The 27835-nt window shown below is 42.4% G+C and overlaps 1 protein-coding gene across 6 annotated transcripts; it reads right to left on the bottom strand.

Moving 5' to 3' along the window:
• Positions 1 to 51: 51 nt before the first annotated feature.
• LOC107509072 (zinc finger protein 660) lies at positions 52 to 27835 on the bottom strand. 6 transcript variants are annotated; one of them, XM_016141293.2, is made up of 6 exons: positions 27146 to 27835; positions 25458 to 26013; positions 21766 to 21934; positions 20037 to 20128; positions 19617 to 19743; positions 14472 to 17726 (listed from the first exon to the last, which is right to left on the bottom strand). In XM_016141293.2, the coding sequence occupies exons 2-6, from the start codon at positions 25878 to 25880 to the stop codon at positions 16279 to 16281; spliced, it is 2259 nt and encodes a 752-aa protein (XP_015996779.2). In that variant the 5' UTR covers positions 25881 to 26013; positions 27146 to 27835; the 3' UTR covers positions 14472 to 16278. The 6 variants fall into 6 exon arrangements, with proteins under 6 accessions (XP_015996780.1, XP_015996782.1, XP_036074764.1 ...); XM_016141292.2 differs by having other exon boundaries at positions 27519 to 27835; XM_016141294.2 differs by lacking the exons at positions 14472 to 17726; positions 19617 to 19743; positions 20037 to 20128; ... (1 more) ...; positions 25458 to 26013; positions 27146 to 27835 and adding exons at positions 52 to 5197; positions 7357 to 7524; positions 9518 to 9642; positions 11270 to 11343.

Genomic DNA, 27835 nt, shown 5'->3' with positions numbered 1-27835 from the left:
AAAGGAAGGGAGCGAAAAGACAAAAAAAAAGTCAGTGGTATTTATGACAAGTAAATAACAACACATATTTATTGATGGAACTATACCTATTTCCTGCAAAAAGTTTTAGGACTCAAGTTTTATAACATCAGAGGTAATTAAAGACAGTCTAGTTTCTAAAAAACAATCTAACAATATGAGTATACTACTTTATTCATATTGAATGGTAAAAATCAATAAAGGAAGTCTGTCACTAAGGATACAGAACTGAAATGAAATTTAGTTACAATGGGATTCAGATTCAATGGAATTACTCAGCTATTTGAAAGCTCTTTTTGGTTTCAACTTTCTTCTCAGTCCTAAGTAAGACCTAACACAGTACACATCATCAATGAAAAATATCTTTAAGCCTAGGGTTACACTCTCCTCTCTATGCATTGATTCTGTCATATTCCCCTTTAATCAAGGATATATAAAAATGAGATTTTATTTCACATTTCTTCTCTTAACTAAAAAGAGACATATATTTTTTCTATTCCACACATGAGCATTTGTGCACAACCACGATGTCTGTGGCTAAAGATCTTGCCTCTTCATATTTCTCAGGAATATTCAGGATACTAAAAACATAAATGAGAAAATGTGAGTGCACAGGAAGCCAGTAGATAACCAGAACAGGGATGAGTAATACATAGTAGTTTAGAGCTGTGCGTTTCGGAAGAGCTGGGTTTTTGATGGAGAGTAGAGAAGAAATAGCAGTACAGAGAGATAGATGGGTTGAGGGAGACAAAAACTAGCAACTGAGGAGCACTGCTATTAGGAAATAACCAAGTTTCCATTAGCTCAGGAAGTTAAAAAAAACGCATTCAAAGAGACAGACCTTGAATTCCAGAAGGCATCATGAAAGGGCTTCAAAAGATGGTTGAGAACTGCATACGTAAACTCTTGATTAAAGTAAACAGCTGGCAGTCTTGGTGGGCTCCTGGAGGAAGGTGGGTGATTAGTTCAAATTATATTGCAAAATATTTCTCTGAAAACCACTTGACAAGGTTTCCTCCTGTAGCTCAAGCCAGGGATGAGCCTAAAAGATGGATATCCTAGCTTGCCTGGGGCAAGTAATGTGAAGATCCGTATGCGGATCTCCCAGTTTGAGATGAAGTGGTACCCTTCCAACAGGTGTTTACTCTTGAAGATCAATCTCAAAGTCTTTTAAGATGAAAAAGAAAGCCTATTTGAAGAAAGAATTCCAGAGTCTATGACACGGTTATGGGAAAACGTTTCGTTTTGTTTTGTTTTTCAGAGAATACCTGTTCAGCAATATAGGAAGCATCAACAACTCTGCTTACAAATTATTAATGCTCAGAAAATAACCCCTGACAGGCATGCAGGCAGCTAACTGCCCATTTCTTTAAAGCAGTTTTGGTGGGGCCAGAAGATATTAGTCATCGGGAGTTTCCACATGAGTGATCATCAGGTGAGGACAGCTGGCATGACAAAAGCCATGGATTACTTCTTTAAGAAAAATACATGATAAAGGAAAGATGATGGAAGTGTCCATACTGCTGTTCTGTTTAGCCACTGCCACATGTGGGTCACCCTACCCTCATGTTCAACCACTCTTGGGGAAGTCAAGGGTGATCGATAATCCAGTCCTATCCCCTGGATGCAGCAAATCTGTTCCAGAGCCCCCAAACTTTGCTTTGAATAACTATGCAAAAAGGGACTATTGTATCACAAAATTATGTGTGAGCCACTATCCTATGAAAATAGGACAAACAAACCCTTTTTACACAAATATACCCTTCATTCTTCCCTCGTCTTTCCAGGAACAGCAAGGAAGAAATACATAATCCTTAAAACTAAATTACAAGGTGCAGAGACAGTCCATAAATCTAACTCAGAAAAGACTGATAGCATCTTCCTTCTGAAACCAGGATGAAGTAATTGTGCAGATACCCTCACCTTTCATAGAAATGGCTACCCAGAAGAATCCTAATTGGTCTCCCACTCACACATAGAACCACCAAAATGGGCAGAGGCACTTTGGTATAAGGAAGAAAGCATGGACTTGAATGTCAAATCTGATCGAATCCTGGCTCCAACTACTTACTAGCCTAACCTCACTGAGACTCAATGTCCTCGTACAAATGTTATGAGGATTAAACGAGATAACATCACCTCAACATTCTTAAAACGGTAAATCACTAAGTGCTCAAGACGAATGGCATTAGGCTTAGGGACTCACTGTATGTAAAGAGGAATGGCTGAGTTAAGTATGGGGAGATTCTAAGTGTTCCCAGATGGATTTTGAGCTAAAGACTTAAAAGTTTAAAATACTGGTTGAAAATGGGCTAAGGCTTCAGAGGGCTGGACATAAAGAAAGGCAGAGGAAGCTAGTGAGCACCTGCAGTATCGACTGTTCCGTATCCCTTCCTTCTTCTGGCAAAGGCTTTTTCTCCATGATGAAACGAGGAAGGAACCAGGTGAGAAGTCCCCGGCTCCTTTCCTCACTTCCTGACTTTGAGGGAACTGTGTGAAGAACGAGCTTGCAGCTGTGGCCGCCGTCTCACAACCATGAGGTTACAAAAAAAAGAAAGCCCATGTGCTGAAAATTATGGAGTTAAGATGGAAGTTTGATGAACTGACGAATTGCCAAAACCAAATTTGGAACGGCTTACCTCTAGACATCCCCTTAAGTAAACAATGTTCTTAAAGTTGAAGCTACTAGCAGTTGGTATTGTGTGCATTACATCTGAATATATCCTAAATACTACCTCGGGTAAAACTTTCCTTGAATAACTCTTGCTAAGTGTTTAGCAACACTGCTCTGACGTCCTATACTTAAGTAATTATTATTTACCACATGCCAGGCTTGTCACAGATTACATACACTATCTCATTTAATCCTCACAACAACGCTGTGAGGTATGTAGTTTATTCTCTTTTTTACTGCTATGTCTGAGGCAAAGAGCAGTTAAGTGACTTGTCCCAAATTGACAGGCTAGTGTATGGCAGATCTGGGATTAGAACACATGTGTCTATGGCCCCAAAGTCTACACTTTTAGCTACTAAACACTACCTGTGAAGGCAGAGTCTTTTCCTAGTTTTAGATTATGCTGATTGTATCTTTTTAAAGGCAATTGTTTCAATTTCATAAAGACCCTTTTTTTTCCTGGTTTTGTACACATGTATTGAAAAGATGAAGCCTAGGTGGTTCTCTATTATCTGCAGATCCTTCTACAACTGTGGGAGAGGAGGACATAGGAAATTGTACCATGTTCTTGTAACCTAACAGGGATCGAGCAAGTGGATTAAACATTTTGTTGACAACTATAAAGTCAGCTTATTTTAAAGCTGAAAAAGGCCAATGACTGGTGTTTATGATTTTACAAAACAGGATAAAGGCTCTAAAAGTGTAGTTTAACTGTTAATAAATATTAGGGTGAATTCCAGGACTTTAGAGTCTATTCTGAGTCTTTCCTAACACTGTGGAGCACAATGAGCATGTACTCATTGCATTAAAAAAATACCGTACTTTTTTTCTAAATATAAAATTAGTATATTCACATTGTAGAAAAATCTAAAAAACATAGAAAAGTGTAAAAAAGAAAATAGAAATCACCTATAATCCTATCACCCAGAGACAGTCGCTGTTAACATTTTGGTTTGGTATTATTTCATTCATTTTTTTTCTTACACATAAATGTTTTTTAAAACTTGTATAATATTTCATTGTTTTTTCTTTCTATTATCTTCTATTTTACCCAACTCATTCTCCCATGGCCTTAAATATTCTTTAAAAATGTTACAATAGCTGCAAAGCCATTATAGGAACAGACCATCATTCATTTAAACCCTGTACTGTTGAAAACCTAGTTTTCTTCCTTCAAATATATACCATGCCACGTGAATATCTTTTTGTTAATCTGTATCTATTTCTGGTTATTTTCTCTGTATGGGTTCTTAAAAATAGAATTAAAATTAATGACACTAAAAAGTTGCTTTTCTGAAAAGTAGCAATTAGTCCTACTACCAACAATACATTTATGAGGTTTCTTTCTCCTCATTATGTTTTCTCTGGTGTTGAATGAGTTGTGAACTATAACGATAGGCTTTCCCACACTCACCACATTTATAGGGTTTCTCCTTAGTGTGGGTTCTCAAATGTAGAATAACTTGAGAGGTCTGCCTGAAGGTTTTTCCACATTCATTACACTTATAAGGTTTCTCTCCAGTGTGAACTCTCTGGTGGTCAATAAGGTTTCGGTTAGAAGTAAAAGCTTTCCCACACTCATTACATTTGTAAGGTTTCTCTCTACGATGAAGTCTCTGATGCTCATTAAGGGTCTTCTTTAAGATGAAAGCTTTTCCACACTCATCGCATTCATAAGGCTTCTCCCCTGTGTGAATTCTCAGATGGTCCATAATCTTTGTATTAGAAACACATGTTTTCCCACACTCCTTACATTTGTAAACCTTTTTTCCTTTGTGCATTCTCTGATGTTGAGTAAGGTTGGAGCTACGGCTGAAGGCTTTCCCACACTCGATGCACGTGTAGGGCTTCTCCCCTGTGTGAACTCTGTGATGTGAAATAAGACCTGAACTCCGACTGAAAGCTTTCCCACACTCTTTGCATTCATAAGTTTTCTCCCCACTGTGGATTCCCTGGTGCCGAATGAGGTGCGACTTACCACTGAAAGATTTCCCACATTCGCTGCACGTGTAGGGCTTCAGTCCAGTGTGGATCCGCCGATGAACGACGAGATTGGAGCTATGACTGAAGGCTTTTCCACACTCCTTACACTTATAGGGTTTCTCTCCTGTGTGGATTCGCTCATGCACCGTGAGGTTTGCACTCTGACTAAAAGCTTTCCCACACTCAGTACATACATACTGTCTCTTTTCCTCCTGAATTCTCTTGTTCGTTGTAGGCCCAGAGAACTGACTACCATCTTTTTCAGAGTCTTGATCATTCACTTCTGCGAGTGCTTTATTGTCTTTAACTGTCTTATGCTTGAAGTTTCTTGTCTTTCTCCTCATTTTCTCTTGCCTGGAGCATCCCAGTGGCCTCTTGAGTCTTCTCTTTCCCACAAGTGGAACTTTCTAAATTTTGACTCCTTTGGCAACACCTCTGGGGAGTTCTCTTGAACGTATGAGATTCTGATTTTCCAGGAGAGCTGCTTCGGAATCAACACCTCCTCGGCCTCAGTTTCGCCATCTGACAGGAGAAACAGAAATCGTACTCTGTACTAGCAGAAGGAGAGTTATCCAAGGGTAACAAGATGTGGTAGACCACAGGATCTCACATGGATGAGTAAGTGTTCAAAGGCAGGAGGAATCGATCGAAAAAGATGAGGACAATGAGGTTAGATATAAAGGCCGAGGTAAAAGCTCACGGAAACCCAGGGCCCAACAGCAGCCCAGCAGGGCCAGAATCAGAATGAGCAACGAATAACATAAAATCTACCCTGGTTTCTTCTTGTCTCATGCTCTACTCCCAGAACTGGAGGCACCTAACTCCTAATCTGGTCCCGAGAAAAAAATGAACTGAAAGACCCTTAGTTCGGTAGCTCAAATGACTAATCTTCAGATCACTTTGGCTTTTAGGTCTTGCTGACCTGTTCCCCTAGGCCCAGTGATAAAGTGGCTGGCACAAAATCAGTGCTCGAGAATTATTTTATAGAACAGCAACCGGAATGCTGCCTTGGGATACAACAAAGATTTCGTTTTTTGCTCTAGTGCAGGGACTAGGCCCCCATCTACATCCCTGTTCTTAGGCGCTGTCTTCATAAGAGGCAACACAATTCTTCCAGTATTGGAGTCTAGTCACATCACAGCCTATTCTGTAGGGGCTGATCTGTAGGATCCAGCCATGTGTGCTAGTTCAGTCTCTCTGACTTTCACTAAACTATCACTCTGACAGACTGAGACTTCCAGGTGAACTGGAGAGGCTGACAGGGGAACAGGATTAGTTAAAGAATGGCAGGGGAAATTTTGAGAGGACCTCTTTGCACGGCATAATGGTACTAAAGATGGCAAAAAGGTGAGAGTAGGACACAGCACAACGATGAGGGGTGGATCGTGAAACGATGTCAGGAAGGGGCAGGAATTTCACTACTGGTTTGACAAGAAACTCCATATGTATAGACAACACTAGCAGAACTCAGATCTAAAGGGGGTTGGGTCATAAAAAAAAAAAAAAAAACAGAAAGAGGACCCCATGATACTAACACATGATTAATGTTCCTTTCCAGACTTGTCCATATGCATAGTTACATAGTTATATATAGCAGATATAATTTTGCATCCTACTTCTTCCGCATTGCTATTTAATCTTTATGTAATCATTTTATAACTATGTCATTTACCACCAACTGAATTCATTTTCGTTTCTCTACAATTTTGCTGATGTTGGACATTTCTGTTTTTCCCTGAGGTTTAACCGCTATCAATGCTGTCATGATCACTTTATACATATAGTTTTCTTCCTACTGAAATATAGTCCTAGGATAAAAGTTCCACAAGTGAGTTATTGGGTCAGGAGGAATGAAGCTGTTTTGCTGTGCTACTTACTCCTTTTAGAAAAGGTCTGACCAGTTTCCATTGTCTCATAGCTTTCTGATAAAGTTAGTCACTCTCTCCAAAGGAGGAACACAGCCAGTGGCGAATATTCAAGACTAGCAAGAAGAGAAGAGAACTGTGGAAGTTAGAGTTCACCTATCACAAGTTTGAGTGCCACTGATGCCACGGGCAGGTGCATGTATACACACTCACGCCCCAGATACAGAGGGTAGGCAGAGAAAATAGTAGATGAGGGTGGATTCTTGCTGGGATCCTGAGCGCACTGATGTCTAGCTGCTGCCACCTCCCCTCATGGAATAGGAGAAAGCAGGTGGCAAAATTTCAGTGAGAAGCCAGGGGACTGCAGAGCAGAGTGGGATACCAAGTAGAGCCCCTTCCTGAGTTCTCTCCGAGAATGTCGATGGTCCTTTCTGAGTTTCTTCTCCATTTTTAATCTCTGAAACTTCCTCTTTTCTTCATTCATTTCTTAAACTTGTAATTATTGAGCACTCTACCCTGTATATATCTCTAGTCTGGGTCCAAGATAGGAAAAAATTTAAAAAGCATTGCTGCAGAAAAGTAGAAAATAACTATTTGTAGTATGAATAAATGGCTGAATGAACAGTGGGCAAGTTAATATATTTATTGTTATGAAGGCCTCCCATTTTGCTGGCAAATTGTCTTCTGCTAACTTGTATTATTTTTTAATTTTTCATTTTACAGTATTATTCATGAAAAGTTGGGAAATTACTTTAGAGGAACATATTCCTATAATTGCGAGAACAAAGCACGTTAGAGTTTAGAAAGAGACAGTACCTTAAAGCTAGTCCTGATGTCTCGTTCTCAGGCTTTGCTGAGCTGACGCTCCCCAGCTAATACAGTAACTATTCCAGCCTTAAAGTCTGCTACAGAGAAGAGTAGCCTTGCAGCCGTCCAGAAAAAGGTGTCCAGGGAAAATGTCAGTAGCCAGGTATTTACACAGCTCTGTCACAAGCAATAAATACCATTATTAAATGCAAAAACAAAAGGGCTATTATGCACTGAATATGTCTACTGAAAATTCACATGTCGAAGCCCTAACTCCTAACGTGAGTCAATTTGGAGATGTGACGTCTAAGGAGGTAATAAAGGTTAAATGAGGTCATAAGGGTGGAGCCCTGATCTAATAGGATTAGTATATCCTTAAAAGAAGACACATGAGAGAGTTTAATTTTGCTGGTACTCCTGCCCTCCCCCAAAACGCACAAACTGAGGAAAGCCATGTGACCACACAGCAAGAAGTGGCCATCAATGAGGCAAAAGAGTCCCTACCAGGAACGCAATCGGCTGGTCACCTGGATCTTGGACTTATAGCTTCCAGAACTGTGAGAAAATAAATATCTGCTGTTTTAATTTCCACCCAGTCTATGATATTTTATATGGCAGCCGAGCAGAGTAATACAGCATGAAATATATCTACATTTAGGAGCATAATTATAATGGAGTAAATGGCAAAACAATAATGGAGCAAATTACAAATCTACAAAGTATCCAATCAGGAAATGAAAGGAGCCGGCAGGGAGAGTGCTTACTGGAGTTTAGAATGCTTGGGGAAACGTGCTTAAAAAAAGGCAAAACTTTGGCTAAGCCCCAGAGGATCAGTAGGAATTGCTTTCTTAAAAAGAAGCTGGCACAGGGCTAGTGCACTCAGAAATAAATAGGAAATTATACCATTACATGAAGCTTCATGAAGACAGGGATTTTTGTTCATTTTGTTCACCAATGTATTCCTAGCACCTAGCAAGCACTCGAAACATTTTTTCCTTGTTGAATAAACAAATGAACAAATGAAATTCTTTAATCAAGTTGTCTGAAGTGATGCCAGCCAAAACACTGAAATTATGGGGCAGAAATTGTGGATATGATTTGATGGTCAACGAGAAACATATTCAGAACAGAGAAGTGAAATCTACCCTGAATTTTTTCCCCACTCTACATTATTTTTTCTACCTTGCTATTCTCTTTTCTGGTCACTTCCCTTCTCATTCTCTTATCAAGAATATAGCTTTTCAAGCATTACCATTCACTTCCCTTAGTCCCTATCTCTGCCCCCCAACACATTTATGTTTCTCTCAGCTGCATGAACCAGAAATCAAGAAAGAGGCAGCTGGGGGATCCCATGAGGAGTAAACTGAGGGAAATAAAAAGAAAATCCAAGAGATGCCTCCTAGGCATCGAGTGATTACATATCTTGGTTTTCCTAGAACAGCATTGTTTGATACCTGCTATTCCAGTATTATTATTAATGGTGCCCCCTTTAACTCACAAAAGTATCCCAGTTTGGACAATAACTTTTGTATCATCCTACCAAAAAGTGAAATTAGGAAAAGAATGCTTTAGGAAGATTAGCCCAGATGGATTAAAGGTGAAAAAAAAAAGGAAAGACAAATGCACGGGATGTGATATAAGGAAGCCCAGGGTGCTTCTGGGGAACCCGGGGAGGAAGTAAGATTCGTCAGGAGATCAGGGAGGGCTGGCCTGAGGACATTTTTCTCTAAAGGATACCCAACTATTTGCCCTCTTCCCAACTGAGTGAATAATTCCTCAAAAATTCTGGAAGAATTCCAGGCACTAGGGAGATGGAGTCTTGGCTGGAGAAATAGGAGAGACAGATGAGGCCATAAGGCCAGCAGGATGTTAGCGGTATCCAGGCAACTGTGTACACAAGCACAATCTCAAGACAACTGGCAAATGGACGAGGACCAATGAGGCCCCACAGATCTTTCACCCACAAATCCCTGAGCTTGATGGATAAGTGTTCTAATCTCAGGGGCATCATTCGTATCAGGCTGTGAGAAACTCGCAAAGGGCAGAGTTTTACTGAGAGAGACAGAGACAGAAAGAGAGAAACAGAGAGAGAGAGAAAGACAGAGAAAGAGAGAGAGAGAGACAGGCAGACAGAGAGACAGAGAGAGACAGACAGACAGACATTTTTTACCCAGGGAGGTCGTATTCCTTTGATTCGCCAGCATCACCTGCCTGTTCAGGTCCCTCAGAGCAGTGGTCACATAGTCCTTGGTTATAATTAACTGAAGTGGAGTGAGGAGGAATAAGTGGCAATATCTGAAAATAAATTCCAGAGAGAGAGGAGTGAAATGTAAAAAAAAAGAAAGAAAAAGAAATCTCAGGGACTACGTATCTCAGGGAGAGAAAAGCCTAAGCCTTAAGTATGAAACAAAGGCCGACACCGTAATGGCAAAACTGATAGATTTAACCACATAAAAATGTCTGTACTTCATAAAACACCACAACGAATGTGTAACACAAACGATAGTGGACGTATACTAGTACTTGTGTGTGCCTTCCTCCTTCTCCCATTTACATATTAAGCTCTCAGCTCCCAGAGAGAAGAGTCTACAATATGCATATATGGGTCCCACACAGTGCCTGGCACATAGAGGGCTCTGTAAATGTTGTGTGATTTGAAATATTTTAAATTACACACGCCAACCTCACTCCACTACCTGTTCATCTCTTTTATGCTTCCTAGTGTTTGAACACTATGACAGTGTAGTCACTCCTGTGTATAACAGCCTCACTCCAAAGGATCTGCCCAGCACAGAGCTTGCCTGATCTCTCCCTTGAGTTTGATGAGGAAGTTCCTAATGGGGTCTTGAATCACTGTAAATAGATAGAAATGAGTCATCTGAGTGCCAAAATCACAGTGGACACTCAGGGCAGTGTCCCTTCCCTGGGTAACTTCTCTTCCTATTGTACTGTGAGCAGTAAGGATAACTATTCCCATTTTTTAAAGATGAGGAATTGAAGCTTCCAAAGGCTGAATGACTTGAAGTTCTCATGGCCAGTGAGAGACAAGCCTTATATGTGTGAAGGAAATCCTCATTCCATCACACGATAGACGCTCTTTTTCACCTGTTCTTTTGATATCTAAGTCTGCATACTCTCCCTTAATTGCAATGTGCATTCCAACTGAGAGGTTCTCTGCAATTCAATTCAGCTTTCCAACATAAGTTTGCAGTAGGGAGATGAGAGGAATTTTGCAGTCAAGTGTCTTTACAGACATGGAAAAGTCAGGTTTTAAAAGGATTCTAGAATTTTTTTTAATGATTACCCATCTCTTAGGATCACTAGGCCTCAACATGTTTCTCCATTCTCCCCACTCCCAGATTCCCACGCTCTGCTTCTAACTCTTCGAGCTTGTTTCATTTCTTCCTTACCAGAATATAGCTCTGCTTGTACACAACTGTAAGCCCAGGAGCTAGCACACTACTTAGGTAGTTGTTCGGTATTTGTTGAATGAATGAGTGAATGAATGAGTAACCTTGGGCAAGTCTCAGCCCTCCTCTCTGGATCCGTTTCCTCACTGGGAAACCAGCGGGGAAAGGACTGATGAGCTGAACCAAACACTCAGGGAGTGTGGAGTCCCGTGAGAGCCTGGGCTGGCCCTGCACCGCTATTAGCAAGGCGGCCCTCTGCTTAGGGGCGGGGATGACCCAGTTCCGTCAACACTATTAGCCTGGTCCGAGCGGGCAGTTACGCCGAGTGGGAGACGAGACCCAAAACAAAGGGCCAGCGCCGAACGAGGGGAGGCGAGTCCCACAACGTCCCTTTGAGCTGCCGCATCCCCGTTTCCGCAGCGGGCAGCCGTGGAGGAGGCCTGGCTCCCGGCCAGTATCCCCCACCCACTCCCAGAACCCGGCCCGAACCCCAAGGCCAGGCTGCCACATACCCCTCAAGGAAAGTGCCTGACCTACATCTTGGAACAAAGCGCAGAAGGAACTACGTCACCAACGCCCCGCTAACTCCCATCCTAACCCTCCGGCCCTTCTAGGCTTCGGGAGGATTCTGCCTCTCTGTGCCGGGGTGGCAGGAGTCCTCCGGCCGCGGCTCAAGCCAGCCGCTACCGCAAGCGCTCAAGCCCCGCCCCCCGCCCAGATTTTGCCCCATCATTGGCTGGGAGGACGAAGGGCTTGGCGAGTTTGGCCAATACAAGGAGCGCCCTAGAAGGGGTGGAGCCTGGGGAAGGGATTTGGGTAGGGCGGGAAGAGCAACCAATCGACTAGGGCGCCAGGTTGCGTTGCTGGAACTGAGGCTCCCTGAAGTCACACCGCTTGCTTTGGTTGCTGAGCAGAAAAGTCTTCTTTGCTTCCACAGATCCCGTGCCTTTCAGCCCGCCTCACGGCTAGGATCAGCTACCGTTTATCGGCAGTATAGAAAAATAACTTTTGGGTTCCAGGCTCTGCAGATAACAGCAGAGAAGAAAATGAACTCGCTGCCTCGGGAAGCTTACCTTCAATCATAAATAGGGAGAACGTAAGTAGTATGGGGGAAAGAGAGAGGAGATGGCGATGGGACTTTTTTACAGATGACAGGAAGTGAGCAATTGAGGCATGTGTGTGTCTGGGGCAAGAGAGTTTCTGATAGAGAGGGGACACCAAGAAGCAAAGGTCTTAAAACAGGAGGGACAGAGAACTCACGTGTCAGACCTTATGGGCTTTGGATGTATTCCGAATAACACTGAAGGGTTTAGGGACCGAGGGGTGACATGATCTTACCTTTTTTTTTTTTTTATCTATCTATCTATCTATCTATCTATCTATCTATCTATCTATCTATCTTACCGACATTAACTAATTTAAGCCTCAGGGTAATTTTATGATAATATCATCCTTATTTTCTGGATAAGGAAACTAAAGCCTAGGTATGTGAAATGGTTTGCTTATGGTTTCACAGCCAGTAGTGGAAAATTTGAAATGTGGACTGGGTCTTCTGACTACAGATCCTATATTCTTGTATCTACTGCCACACTCCCTCAAACTACAGATTGCTTTGCTCTCAAAAGATATTGAGATATGAGTCATCCATAATCCCCTTTCACCTTTTTCAAATATTATTTTGAAATGTTGAACATACACATACCCCCTAGCTAGATTTAACAGTTGTTAACACCTTGCCATATAGTTTTTTCTCTCCTCATACACATACTCATTTGATTTGTTGTTATTGTTGAGCCATTTGAAAATATATTGAAGACATCACGACCCTTCAACCCTAAATATTGCAGCATGCATCTCCTAAAAATAAGGACCTTCTTCTATATGACCAAAATACGACAGCCACCCTTAAGAAATTTAAAAATAATTCTATATCATCAAATGGACATACTATTAAATGTTATATCCATTCTCTATTTCATCATCTCCATTGTTCCCCAAATATCTTCTGCAGATTTTTTTAAAAGCAAAGTTCACTCATTGCATTTGGTCGTGGTGTCTCTGAAGAGCTTCTTTTAGTCTAGAACAACTGAGTAACTTCATTTCATTGAATTTTTGAAGAGTCTAGGCTAAGTGTTATAAAATGTCTCGCTTTGCATAAATCATAAATCAGCAAATTTTCCTGATCGTTTCTTCATTGTACTCCCCTATATGTCATATAATTTGGAAGGTAGGAATAGAGACTCGATTAGATTCAGTTAAATCTTTGCTTCACAGGTTGTTAGAACTTATTGCATTACATGCAAACCTTAATTTCTTTTTCTTTTTTTCGTCTTTTGCGTGCATATTAAAATTTCTCCATAATAAAAAGCAAAACAAAACAACATTAGTGCTGGTGAGGGGGGTTGGATCAAGGAGAGAAATAATTAAAGGGTAGGGGACCTCTTTTTGAGGTGATGGAAATGTTCTAAAATTAACTGGAGCGATGGCTGCACATATATGTGACTATTTCAAAACCACTGCACTGTACATTTTACATGGGTGAATAGAGGTTTTCATGAATGCATCCTCTGTTGCACTCCTAATAGGTCTATAATTTGACAGGAATGTCTCCCAACACAAGACAGTATGCAGTAACTCTTTAGCACCCAAAATCTCTTAATCTTCCCTATTGGATTTAAAAGCTGAATGGCAAGGGTTGGGAACGAGAGCAGAGCTGCAGGATATTTTCTTTGTGTGTGTCAGAGATAAGAGGGTAAGTGTCCGGCCCCTCGCACCTTTACCATAATATTTGACCACCTGGGGCATACCCATCTCCTGGGTATAAATTGTCTGGTTTTTAAAAATAAAATTGAGAGTTCAATCATATTGCTTACTGATACTGTTCACTCTTTTTCTGCACTATAGACTCACGGAGGGAGCAGAAGCTATGTGCTAAAATTAAAGATTTCCACACTTCAGGAATATTTTTCAGAAATGTGTGCAAAATAATAAAAGCTCTGCATGACTTCTTGCCCTCCAAAAACCAAAAAACAAACAAATAACTAACTCATGAATTTTCTGATGTCAAACAAGGAATAAACTATAACCAAGGCATTCAAACTCACAATGAATTCTTGTAAGTGTAGTTTCTGGTGGATTAATTTTTTATAACTGAATGTTTTCTCACTTCTCAAGAATATGCTCTTTTCCCAATTTGGAGTTGCTGAGGTAAAATAAAGTCTGAGTTGTGACTGAAGGTTTTTCCACATTCAGTTCTTTTACAACAAAGCTATTCAGAATCGATAGAGAACATGAAAGGAGGCTCCATTGGGTCTACAGGATGAGGGCAGAGCAAAAAAACAAAACAAAACAAAACAAACAAACGAACAAAAAAAAAAAACAGCCACTCTACATGGAGAGTTTTCAATCAGATTAACAATCTTGAGATGCTTTGCCGCTGAAGTACATATTGGAAATGTAAATTTACAACTAATGTTCTGGCTTCAGATCCAAAAAAAGACCATTTTAACAGCATCCAATTAGATTCTAAAAGGATTCAAGGAAAACTCACTTTACTATTTGGGGGCAAATATCAGGACTGGAAAGGCCTCATAATTGACTGAGGAAAAACACAAATGAAGTATGAGATAACTAAAAAAGCCTCTGCAACCTGAAGTGGTAAAAAGACATATGAAAAAAATAAATTAAAAAACTGGAGTTCCAAAGAGAAACAAATTAAACTTGACAATCTTGATAGAAAAATTGAAAGGAAACCAAAATGTACATTATGTATGAAAATGGAGCTCTAAGTACATATACGAAAGAGTACACTAATTTTATAGAGTAGGTAAAACCTTATGCCACTCTGACAGCCCAGTAAAAATGATTTCCAGATATATGTCATTACGAGTACTGGCACAGAGGAAGAGACCTAAACAACACACCCATTGAAGAAATAAAAATACTGCTAAAGATTTGTCCCTCCCAAAGAATGGATCAGGCTCAGGTATTTTCGCCCTTCAAAAACTAATTCCCACATTATGCAAACTCTTCCAAAGTAATACAAGAAAAATAAATTTTCCAAATACATTTTAAAAAGCCAACAAAACCTTAGTAAATTCAATCTAGTTCTATACTTTAAAAAATCACAAATGGATTTTGTATCAGGTACACAAAGGAATTTCAATTATTTAAAAACTTGTCAAAAAATTTATAAAAAGATATGACCCATAAAATTACACCGAGTTCTTTTAAAACTTGCTATAATTTAGCAATCATCTTAATAAAAACTCTTAAGCATAGTTGCTATAATGTATACTATGTGCCAAGCACCATTTTAAGGGCCTTATACCTATGAATTAATATCCTAACAACTCAATGAAGTAGTTCCATGTTACAGATAGAAGAACTGAGACACAAGGAAGCCAAGTGACATTCCTAGGATCACACATCTAATAAAGTGGTGACGTCAGAATTAAACCTAGAGTTCTGGGCACAAAATCTGTGTCCTTAACTATGATGCTATCTATATTGCTTCTTCTAAAAATAGGAATAGAAGTTCCTACAGACAATAGAAATCAATAATGAAGTAACAATAGTGAGACTTCTAGTACATGTAGAAGATATCAATGAGGTGTTTGTATGTGATATGAGATTCCACTTCCGCCTTTAGATGCTTCTAGTCCGGTTAGGGAGAGGGACAGGGAGATTACCTAATTTAAGTAAGATTCAACTAGAAAATTGTTTTAAAAAATTATTTATTAACTAGTGTATGAAAATTATCTATATACTAAAAGAAATAATTACCATACCCAACCTCAAAGAACCTACGATAAATTTGTATGAATGTATACACATATGCATTGAGAATAATTTACAAGGTAATTTATCAACAGCTGTACATTGTAGCACCAGCTAATTCAAAGTACTGAGGTCAAATGAATAAAAATTTAAGAGGAATGAAGAAATATTTGAAGAAGACAGTGTTCCAGAGCTGAGATGGATCTAATAGATTCTGAGGGACACAAATTAGCAAACGGGAAGAAGAAAAGGTTTTCTGGGCAGGGAACACAAGTGATTAGAGTCTAGACTGGAGTAGAAGTTTAAAAACTAGGTAAGAAGAGCCACGATCAAGAGAAAGGAAAGAATGAATCAGTCTTAGAGAATAACTTTGTATAAATGGTGAAAGAGGTGGAATACAATAAGGAAGACCTGTCCTTGAGAAGCACAATCGGCTTATGGGATGCATAAGTAAGAAATGAGATACATTCTGAAACAGTTGAGAGAGAGGGTGCAAGAGACAAAGAGAGAAAAGGAAGGAAAGCAGCAGGAAACCTACATGTACATGACCTGTGTAGTGCTTACTCCCCAGTACTGGGGAAGGATTGCAGTGTTACTCCCATTCTCCCACCATCATGTCCCAGCAGACAGCAGCTAGGGAATGACCCACTACAATTAGTGGTTCCAAAAGAACAGGCTGAGCACCCTTCTTATAAAGAAATTTAATTCAAAGTTCCTTGCTCTCTGTCGTGGACAATCACCCTTATGAAACTGACCGAGCCAGAGCTGAGTGCTTCTCTCCAGAGTGAGTTCGCTGGTGGTGGTTGAAAGTGGAACGCTGACTGAAGGCTTTCCCACACTCGATACATTCATAGGGTTTCTCACCAGTGTGAACTCTCTGATGCACGATGAGCTGTGAGCTGTCACTAAAGGCTTTCCCACAGTCGTTACATTTATAAGGTTTCTCCCCAGTATGGGTTCTCTGATGTACCATGAGACTAGAGCTGTAACTAAAGACCTTCCCACACTCATTACATTCATAAGGTTTCTCACCAGTGTGAATTCTCTGGTGTATAATGAGGTGTGAGTTTTGATTGAAGGATTTTCCACATTCGTTGCATTTATAGGGCTTTTCGCCTGTGTGAAGTCTCTGATGTCGAATAAGACATTTACTCAGGCTGAATGCCTTACCACACTCATTACATTCAAAAGGTTTTTCTCCAGTATGAATTCGCTCATGGTCAACAAGCTGAGAGTTCTGATTAAAGGCTTTCCCACACTCCCTACATTTGTATGGTTTTTCCCCAGTATGGAGGCTTTGATGCCGAATAAGACATTTACTCCGACTGAAGGCCTTGCCACACTCAATACATTCATAAGGCTTCTCCCCAGTGTGGATTCTCTGATGGTCAATAAGATTTCTATTAGAACAGAAAGCTTTCCCACACTCGGTACACTTGTAGGGTTTCTTACCAGTGTGAAGTACCTGATGTCGGACAAGGCTTTTGCTCCTAATGAATGTCTCCCCACACTCATTGCATTCATAAGGTTTCTCCCCAGTGTGAGTTCTCTGGTGGTCAATGAGTTGGGAACTCTGAGTGAAGGCTTTTCCACATTCATTGCATTTATAGGGCTTCTCCCCATTATGGAGTCTCTGGTGTTGAATGAGATGGGAGCTGTGCCGGTAGGTCTTCCCACACTTGCTGCATTCATAGGGCTTTTCCCCCGTGTGGATTCTGAGATGAACTATGAGCTGGGAGGTCTGCCTGAAGGTCTTACCACACTCATTACACTCATAGGGTTTCTCTCCAGTGTGGATTCTCTGATGGCCGATGAGGTGTGAACTCCGATTAAAAGCTTTGCCACACTCGTCACACTGATAGAATTTCTGTGCCTTCAGAACTCCTTGATGCTCTGCAGGACTGGAGGACAGATTTGGAAGTTCCTCAAGTTCCTTATAATCACATTCACCTTTTGTGGATTTGTTTTTATCCTCATGTGTTATTTCCAAGAAGTCATTTTCCAAATGGTTCCCTTCCTCACCTGAGGGTTGCACTTCTGGCTTCTCTAAAGCATCATCGCAGCCATCTCCAGCCTCCGGTCCTGCAGGAACCACCTCACAGAGGTCTCCTGATGTCCCATCAGATGATACTGATCCTTTAGAAATTTCCTGCTTTGGAGGCAACTCTAAATTCTGCATCCTAGTGTCCCCTGCAGCCAAGAAAAAGAAGAAAACAGCTTTTACTCATTTTTGTCCCATTGAGGAATCCTGATCATCAGGAGTCTGTCTATATGCCTGAAAAAACCTTCATATTATTGGTGAGGAATTGAGAATCGGAGAGAGAATGAGAAATAGCTCAAATTTTTCTTCATGGACAGAAAGACAAACAGGGGTAAGATAGTCAGTGGAGGAGGGTGGACAAAGAGCTATTAGGACAGACAGACGGATGTTGAGTCAGCACTGCCAAGTGAGCAGGGTAACTGAGTGAGCAAGAAACCAGATGTAAAGCATGTTTGATTTTCCAGAAGATACTTAGATGCTATGCCTCCTTAGTAAGTGATAACCTCTAAGACATTATGGTTCCATGATTCTCAGCAACAATGTTGTGGAGAGTGATGACAAATACCTCAAAGGAAATACGAGAAACAGGGTGGGAAAACACGAGTTGAAGGGAGACCGATTATGAGGGTATGGTTAGAAAAAAAGTATTAAAAAGCAGAGATTCTGTTATGATAGAACAATGAGAACATTTAGAAAAATGATGGGTTGAGAAATGCTGGAGAAAAGGACTGACGGGGAGAGCAGAATTCTAGAGGTGGGGCTCTCCTAGATCCTGCAGCATGGAACTGATAGGAACCAGTACTATATTTCTATAAAAATTAAGAAGGGCATCAATCATTGGAAATATATATCAAATTATGACTTTGGTACCATGATTATCTAAAATCATAAGAAAACCAAAGACTTGATATGTGCTTTTGAATTCTAAAATTTTGAATTCAAAAGCTGGAAGAAGGTAGAACAATCAAGTTTATAGCTAAACACAAAAAATGTGGCTCGTTTTAATCACATCTAAACCAAAGCTACAAATGCTACTTTAGAATATTAAAGTTGTTGATTTCTGAATCCCTGATTAAGTCCACCCTCTCCAGGTTGGCTATTGTCCTATTCTGGTGCATCAGAGAATTTGCCCCAGAAACGTCCCCTTCAAGGATACTGTCAGGCCCCAGCTTTTTCTCAGAGGGAAGCTGAGGCAAACCATGCTTTGTGACAAGTAACCCACTCATCCCAACATGGACCACAGGTGACTGGACCAGGGCCAGGCACTATGCGCACGTTTAGCTTTTCTGTAGATTAGTCATTGGCCTCTGCTATAGCCTGGGCCCAAGTTCTGCCCAAACAGAGATGATATTTAAAGGCTGAAGCTCCCTTGCTATACCTCTCTGAGCACACTCTGAACTGGAAGTAGGGCAAAACGAAGGAAATTACACTACAGTCAGAGCTCAAGCAGATATAATGCATGGAGAGAAGCCAAACCATCAGAAGCCACAGCAAGCAGAAGGCGTGAGTGAACAGAAAGTCCAAGTAAGAAGGAGTTATGAGGGGGATGAAAGAGTCGGAGTGAAGAGAACGGGCAGCAGTGGGAGGAGAAAACAGACATACAGGGAGCAGCTGTGTTTCATTCCCAGTAAAACAGGGCAGAAAAATTCATGTACTTTTGTTGCTGAGGCGCCCAGGCCCCACGGTTTCAGGGAGGCCTTGCTTCCCGAAGTCTGGTGTAGCTGCTCGGTTTATACGGGGTTCCCATTGCTGTAGCCTCACTAGAAGTCATAGCTCAGCACTTGAAATACCTTCAGTGGCTTTCTGTTCCTCAAAATTACAGACTCTAACCAATAACCACCCTAGCTCAATCCATAATGAAGTAAAGAGAAGGCTGATAACTGTCAGAGCTGGGTGATGGGCAAGACAGGTTCGTTACACTGTTCTCGCCCCTTTGTCTACATTGCAATTTTTCATGATAAAAAGTCATGAAGAAAAGGAACATAGCAAAGAAACCGTGAAGGAGGCAGAGCTAAGGGACTGGGGCACGGGACCATTACCCCACGAGGCCACGCTTCGGTGCGTTTCCGGCATGACGTTCCCACGCCGGGCTCTCTGACTCAGTGCCGGACCTTTCCACTTCCTCTCGGAGTCGTCCACAGACAGGAACTCGTACGCTGCAGACTCCTGGAATGACAAGCTCCTGTTGCTCAGTGCCATTCCCAGCCTGAAGGGCAGCGTCACCAGGGAGCACAGGGTAAGGGCCCTAACGGGCAAAGGGCTGGGGGAGGGAGAGGCTGGGATGACACATCTAAAAGGACGAGTCCAGGGCAAGAGAGTCCACGAACTCAGCAGGCGGGACCAGCCCCAGGGAAACACTCGGGCGGGGAAGCCACAGGGGCAGAGCCCGGCAGATGCGCTCTAGCTATTCCTGGGCCACGGACTTGGATCTTGGCGAAGACAGGAAGAACCAAGCTCACCTGGGGTCTGACCGCCCGAAGCACAGTTGCCGCCACTTGGTCTCCTAAGTTCCCTGCCTGGCGAGGGGCAGGCACCGGGGAAGCGCGTCGAGCTGGGGTAGGAGAGAAAGCTGTGAGTGGGACGAACCCAGCCCTTGGCTCCAGTGAGGGCTGTAACCCAGGGGGTAAATTCACGAGAACCCAGGCAGCTCCGCACACACGGGCTCTCATCCCTCCTGCACACCACACAGGCGTTATCCTAAGCATGCTGTGACTTTTCCACAGAGAATGCAGTAGAAGGTCCCTAGCTAAAGTGAAAACTGGCTTCTCCCAGCCCTCATCTCCAACCCCTCTGAAGGAAGCCGTACTTCATTTTCTTTTTAAATTGAGGTGTAAGTGACATATAATAATTGTTTAAGGTGTACAACATAACAAATTGTCACTTACATATACTGCAAAAAAGTCTAGTTAACATCCTTTACCATATATAGTTCCAAAAAGATTTTTTTCCGCTTTGGCCGCACATATACTACAAATGGAAGCTACACTTTGGACCACTTCTTCTCCCCCATGGCTCCGCTCGGATCAGCCTTGCCTGATCTGCCCCTAGATCTCTGGCCCCTCATTCCCTGGTTTCTCTTCCTTCTCCTGCCCTCTTATTTGGACGCTCCAGGCACTCAGGCCTCGGCACTTCTTCTTCTGTCTGAGATCACCGATGCTCACTGCTCTGATGCTATTCTCACAGTTCCGTTCTCCTCTAGTCACCTTTCACAAGATTCCAGTTGACTATTAGACAATTCATTTAGTGTCCCACAACAACTTAAGTTCGGTGTCCAAAATGCATGTTCTTATCACTTTCCCTTCCTGACTTCTCAAGTTGTAAATGATTCCAGATATGGGCCCCAAACCTCGAATTCGCCCTCCTCTCCGTTGCCCCATGAATTCTTCTTTCCCAATGTCTGTCTTATCTACCACCTTCCATTCCAGGCAATCATCACCCCATATGCATTCTCCTAGACTAGCCTCTATTGAGGCTTCCAGTTGCTGGTCTACTCGTTTGATCCACAGGGCTCACATGTGCCAGAAAAACTGTCTTAAAATATTATTTCTAATGCAATATTCCCTGCCCTCAAAATCTTCCTGGCCTCGACTCTAAGGTCCTGTACGAGCAGACCCCAGGCTCCCAAATATGCTCCTCCTGGACCCTTCCTCAGTAGGATCCAAGAAACTCCCACTGAGAGTCTTTGCTTATCCTCTGCACTGGCACCTCCCATTCTCCTTTACCCTTTATCTCTCTCCTTGATTTATCACCGTCCACTCCCACTGTGCCTCCTCCATGAAGAATCCCCTGCCCACTCCAGCTCACCATTAACAATGTTCACACTGTTCATTGATGATGGCAACAAATGCCTGGCCACACCTACCACTCTTGTGTATCTTATAAGGTTGCCTCTTCTTCACTGTGACTCACTCTCTGCCAACTAGATAACAAGCTCTTTGAAAGCAGTGATGGTGTACTATACCTCTAGGGTCCCCAATAGTGCCTTTCCCATGACATATGCTTGGTAAAAACTTGCTAAATACACAAATATTTGAAGAATAAGAAAAAGGAACACACGAAGTCACTTGGGAGGGAAGACTGAGGATGGGGCAATGATGGCTTCCAACAGGAGGGAGGTGGGGAGATGAAGGAGACTCCAGAGGAGAGAAGGGAGGCGTGAGTTTAGGCCAGAGCTGGAGGGGTAAGTACCGGAGTGCCTATTGGGGAGGTGGTGGGCCCCTGGGTCATGAGAAGGTTGCAGGTGGGCTCCTGGGGCTGGACCCTCACTGAGGGGTGAGGTAGGAAGGCATTTTTCTGTTGTACCCAGGTGTGTCACCTCTTCCAAAAGCATTTCCTGTTCCTGTGCTGGAGCTGAAACCTAAAGACAAAGAAATACGATTGGGTTTAAAAGAGCATCCTTCGAGGTACAGAAACCTAAACTTCTAAGAAGCACCCCCAGAAAGCAAGCCATGGGAAAGAAGAGCCAGAGTATCCTTCCAGACCCACCGGCACAGCCTGCTAGAGGAAAAACTGTCGAGTAGGAACTATAGCTTGCACTCCTACCAGCCATCCTTCTGTGCCCTTCCTCTTAGGAGACTGAAGACCAGATTACATAACTACTTCCATTTTGTGTTGGTTCTTCAGACACAAATTTGCTTTAAGAACCATCTAGAAACAGGAACCAGGAGAGCAATTCAGTACACTCCCTAGGGCCTTACCCTATAGAAGAGGTTAATCAGAAGTACCGCGAAAATAAATAATAATCAGTGTGTCCACCTGAATGTGCACAAATAATGCCACTGAGGCTGACAACTCAAGCGACGTCCCAAACAGTGGCTGACAAATCTCAAAAGAGCTTTTCTAATTTCTCTCAGCAAAAGTGTCTCCTCTTCAGAGACGCCATCCCTGACCACACTGACAAAGCAAGGATAGTCATTCTTTGAAATTACCTGATTATATTTTCTATAGCAAGTATTAATCTTTATATTATCTTATTTATATCTTTATTGTCTATTCCCCCCCCCAATGAAATATAACCTTTTTGAGCGTAGGAACTTTGTCTTGATCACTAGCTCCTAGAACAATGCTTGGCCTTACACTAGTGATCAATTAATATTTGCTGACTGACTTCCTCTTAATATTTTGCAAGGAGTTTTTAGGGTGATCTGCAAATTCAGTTTTTAATATTTATTACTTCTCCCCAATAATTTATATAAAAAAGTCAAATAAGATCAAATAACACCAATCTCTAGGGATCTTGAGAATATCTCAGAGAATAGACCTTTTATTTCTAACTGTTGTTTGTTGTCATCAAACCAGCTCCCCAAAATCTCATGGTTACTATTTTTACCAGTATTTGGAGCAGAAAACCTAAAACATCTAAATAAATCATGTTGCTAAGCTTGCTGGCTCTGGAATGTATATGGTATGGCATAAGGTAAAAACTGCTCCTTCAATAAGCCACATCCAACGGGGTTACATCTGCTGACATGGGAGGGGACTCACTCCTTTAGCATATATCCAGCACAGAGGTAGGACCAGGAGGCTCCCTAGGGTCTGTGGTTCCTAGGCTCTCCACTAGGCAGTTCTTACAAATGGGAGTTACAGCTCTTAAATACAGCAGCTGTGGGTACTGGCAGCAGACAGAACTTAACTGCACTGTGAGAACACAACTTTGTAATTCACCAACAATCCCAGAACAGTTCTTATTCATTATCTAGGACTCACAGGTTTCCTGTCCTCACAGGCATGAAATCCCCATTCTAATTTTCATTCTAAGATGGCATTCCACAACAAGACACTAAAAGAAAGCTAGGGGCTTAGAACCTAGGCAACTGAAAAGTCCTGGTTCCCATACCTAGTGGTACCCAGCAATAGCCATACTTTTGTTAAGTCTTATGGACAAAGGGAATGCTTACTAGCTCTGTCATCTTAGATGAGTCAATTAATCTCACTGTGCTCACATCACTTATCAAATGGAGATAATGATTACTATTTGCACATTTTGTAAGCCCACTAGGTGCTGACATAAGATACAGGACACAAAAGCATTCTGTAAGTTGCAGGATTCTGCAGCCCAGCAGGGATTACTCTACAACCCTCCCCAGCCCCAATGTGCACACATACACATGTTCATTCGTGTTAAGTAGACTGACTCTGATCGGCCCTGATATTCTTTAATCTTCCTCTGGCAAAATGCCATGAAAAAGCTTGTTTATTCATTAGCCATAAATTCCATTTTATGAGTCCATGCTAGGAGAGTCATGTTCTCACATCTTTGTCAGAAAACTGAGCTGGTAATAGCGGCAGAGTAAGAAATTGAGACCCCACACCTAGGCTGGAGCTATGAGTGTCCAGCTGCCCTGTCAACTGTTAATCACTCTCTTGGATTTGGGACTTTTTTCTGAGGCTCCCTGGATAAAACAGAGAAAGTGTTCTCTTTTCCTCAACCAAAGAGAAGAGGGAAATTTTTCTTCCACCGTCCTCACTAAATGGTGCTCTAAACACTTCCTTAGCCACTTGTCTTTGCCCATGGTTGGGCCTAGTTGCTTGCTAGACCTTAGTGATGGTTGATTTATTGCTGTGTTTACTTGTTTACACAAGGAAATAATGGTTGATAACGCATTTGTTAAGTCCAAATGGGCTTTTGTTAAGTCCAACTGATAGTACTCCTGGAAAAAGGTCTAGCCCTAGACCTATCAACTGGAACTGGTTCCCTAGATATGTAATCATTTTCTAAAAACCATTGAATAAAGTTATGTGATGGATACGCGGGAGATTTCATATGCCGGTTTTCCCTGGCAAAGTGCAAAGGAGTAAACATAGAGGTGACCCTAATCCACCCTGCTCAGCTGCGACGGAGCAATTTGAGACTCATCCAGAGGAACCGACTTATCCGTGGTGTGATGGTCTTTTGATGTGCCAACTAATCTGGATGTTGCTGTGAAGATATTTTGTACTTGTGATTAAAAACCATAATCAGTTTACTTTCAGTAAAGGAGATTATCCTGGAAGGGCCTGATTCTATCAGTTTCAAGGCCTAAAAATCTGAATTCCATGAAGAAACTCTGCCTGTGGACAGCAGCTTCAGCCAGCCCTTTTTGATGGCCTGCCCAACAGGTTTCAGACTTGCCGTGCCATTGCAAGCCACATTTTAGCAGTAATATATTTATATAATTATATGTGTAACTTTCTAATGGTTTTTTCTTCTGTGGTTGAACCTGATACACATGGTCACCGAACTAGTTAGCTTTGTGGTCCTGGAAGCCAGATTTCCCATTTCCCACTGTTATCGCCCTCCAAAGTTTCCTCTAATTTGAATTACCTTGGCTTTAAATTTGAGAGAACCCAGGGAAATAGGAAAAACTGAATTTAAAATTAAAGAGGAGAAAAAAAAAAAAAACAACCAAAAAACCAGTTCGGTTCAGAAAACTAGAAAAGGAGCAAATTATAAGGCCTAGAAATGTCACCTCTCATAAAGAACCTGAAAGACAAGAAGAGAGAGAATTGACTGAGCAGTCTGAGGAAGTGAGTAATGAGAACTTCTCAAATGAGGGCCCATGTTATCTGCATACCCAACGGTTTACCTCCCCCACCATGCTCCCCCATTCTAACCAGTGTGCAGATCCTCTACCCGCCAGGGGATGCTATGTGGATCTCCAGGCTGAAATTGGGCTCATGAAACACTATTTCGCAAAGTGATTCATGTAGCTTGGCTGCAAACTGTTATTTTGTTTATGGCTTGGAGCTCAAAACTATTTCCCCTCTATCCAGGGAACTAATTGGCTCAGGAATCCTAAGGGCAAACCAGCCTAGAGCCAAAGGAACAGAGAATGTCTATCCCCAGGCTAACCTAAGCCCTAGAGTATGGTTCTAGATGTCATTCTAGACTCAATGCTCACCTCTCCTGGTCCACTGAGGTGTCTCTGGAAATCCTCCACGACAGCTACAGCTTCCTCACCACTCTCAGGGTGATGCAGCTGCACCCAGGTCCGGAGCTCCCCAGGCAGGATGCTCAGGAACTGCTCCAGCACGAGCAGCTCCAGGATCTGCTCCTTGGTGTGCACCTCAGGCATCAGCCACCAGCGACAGAGCTCCCGGAGCCGGCTCAGTGCCTCATGTGGCCCAGACATTTCATGGTAACACAACTGCCGGAAGTGCAACCGGAAAATTTCACAGACAGGAGTATGGTTCTTTTGAAGACTGCAGCCCTGCACCCAGGTCTGGCTCCCTGGCTCCTGCTTCATGGTCAGGCGCCCCTCCTGCTTCTGGAGAACAGCAGCCCTAGGGATGAGGCCTAAACTTCCCCTGCCTTGGGTGGCCATTGTGATCCTAAAGAGAAGCTTGTTCCAGCAGTAGTTTGTTTGATTAAAAGTAGTTTGTCTGATGATGGTCTGTAATTCAGGTCTCAGGAGCTGTTTTTCAGGAGTCGAGGGTGTGAGGTGACGGCTGTGTCACCTACAGAAACATCAAAAGAGAAATCAGAGGCCCAGAGTGTTCGGTCCCAGGCTGATGACAGACCCTCCATAGTTAAAAAGCAAAGCTCCAGAAAAAAAGGGCACAACCAGGACAGTTTCTCTAAGCATCTCTCCACATGACTTCCTTTCTGAAACTTTCAATGGCTACATATCCTACAAATTAAAACCTAAATATCTATGCCTTTGCATTCACAGCCCTTCACAATCTGGCCTTAGATCTCTGTTCTAGCCACACCCCCTACCCCTCTCCCCAGGTACCCAGGTTAGAAAGACAGTACTGATACTCATCTCCAAATGTGGGATATGCATAATCCAAAGGGTGCATAAGAAAATACTGTTGCTATTTAATTCCTATTTAGTGTGTGTTTTATAATGTGCATTAAATTTATAAAAACACTACATATTTTTAATTTACAAATCAACCTATGTTGTTGGAAGTTCATGCTCAACATCCTTCTACTCCTCTCTATTAAGAGAGATGCACAATAAAGTTTGGGACTAAAGCTCTAGAGACACAGCTAGAATACTCTTCCTTGTTTGAAGATTTCTTCTTCCTTTCTACTTCTAACTCCTATTCATCTATCAAGACCCAGACAAATGCCATTTTCTCTTGACTCTCCTGACTGACCCATAACCTCCTTTTCTGTACCTCTCACTATAACACTGTATTTTAACTAGTTTATACACGACTCAACACTCACACCCTCCAAACTGCTGGATGGACACCAGGGAAAGGAACTCGATGGAATCAAAATGCCAGACCTTTTTCTACTCAACCCACCTTTCCTAGAAAGCCTTCCTGATCTCTCCAGGTTTAAGTGTGGTTATTACCTCAGTACCTTTCATTCAAAGCTCTGCTAGAGCACTTCTCACACTGTGTTTGTGGCTTACATGGTTGTCTCTCCATTTTGTGGGAGGACTCAAAGGGCAGGACTGGTTTCCAGTCATCTTTGTACACGTGTGTGTACAGCCCACACAGCAACACATTATCTGATAAACGAATGAATGTGGTTCATTTAGCCAATACTGACGCAAGGGAAAAACTTTTGTCCAGTTTAGAAATGGTTAAAAAAATTTTATTTTCATTAAAAATATATATTGATAATTAGTACCTTAGTGGTAATTAGGGTATTTGTGCTATGCTTCCAATTCACCGTACATCTTGGTATCCTGGGTAAACTACTTCTCTTTAAGCCTCAATTTCGTTAAAAAGGCAAAGATGTACTTAAAAAAAAAATGTTAATTCTGCTCTGAGATGCCACACAATGCAGAAAGTTCAGGCCATTTTCCTATTTACTTTACTGTTTCGAATAATCAGCAGCTCCTCTCCTCTGGATTTTTTTGCGTTTCCGAGTCACACTCCACGTTTGAAAGTCCGACAGCGTCTGACCCACGTCTGACGCTTCGACATTCTGTCCTAGTGCAAAGCTGGGAAAACATCTATCTGCATTTCGCGTTCGACCAGGCTTCTGCGGCGCCGCTCACCTGGCCACGTCTTCCCTGCTCATCGCTGTACCCACAGGTGCCCGGCTCCGTGCCAGCCACGGCCGGTCAGGAGAAGGGGACAAAGAGAAGGTTCTGCATCTGGCGGCTTCTGAGAATCAGAGGGACAGCGCCGCCGGCCGCACGGGCGAAGCGTGGGCCCGGCCAGCGTCGCTGACTTGGGCTGTGGGCGTCCGCGGCTCCAGACCAACGACCCCAGCCCCGGCAGCGCCTCCCTCTCCGCCACCAGCCCGCTCACAGGGGCACCGCAGGGAGGACTGCTCGGCGCGGGACACCACAGCGGACTGCAGAAGCGAAAA

The sequence above is a fragment of the Rousettus aegyptiacus genome, unplaced genomic scaffold, assembly GCF_014176215.1.
Source record: "Rousettus aegyptiacus isolate mRouAeg1 unplaced genomic scaffold, mRouAeg1.p scaffold_m13_p_4, whole genome shotgun sequence".
NCBI classification, from domain to species: domain Eukaryota; kingdom Metazoa; phylum Chordata; class Mammalia; order Chiroptera; family Pteropodidae; genus Rousettus; species Rousettus aegyptiacus.
The sequence above is the reverse complement of the archived record's forward strand: the minus strand, read 5'-3'. Positions and strand labels throughout refer to the sequence as shown.

Excerpts from the sequence above, each read along its gene's own strand:
- LOC107509072 (XM_016141293.2), bottom strand. The coding sequence starts at position 25,880 with ATGGCCACCCAAGGCAGGGGAAGTTTAGGCCTCATCCCTAGGGCTGCT. Across the intron at positions 20,129-21,765 it reads CCTCCCCAATAGGCACTCCG|CTCGACGCGCTTCCCCGGTG; the intron begins GTACTTACCCCT and ends CTCCTACCCCAG. Across the intron at positions 17,727-19,616 it reads CCGAAGCGTGGCCTCGTGGG|GGGACACTAGGATGCAGAAT; the intron begins GTAATGGTCCCG and ends TCTTGGCTGCAG.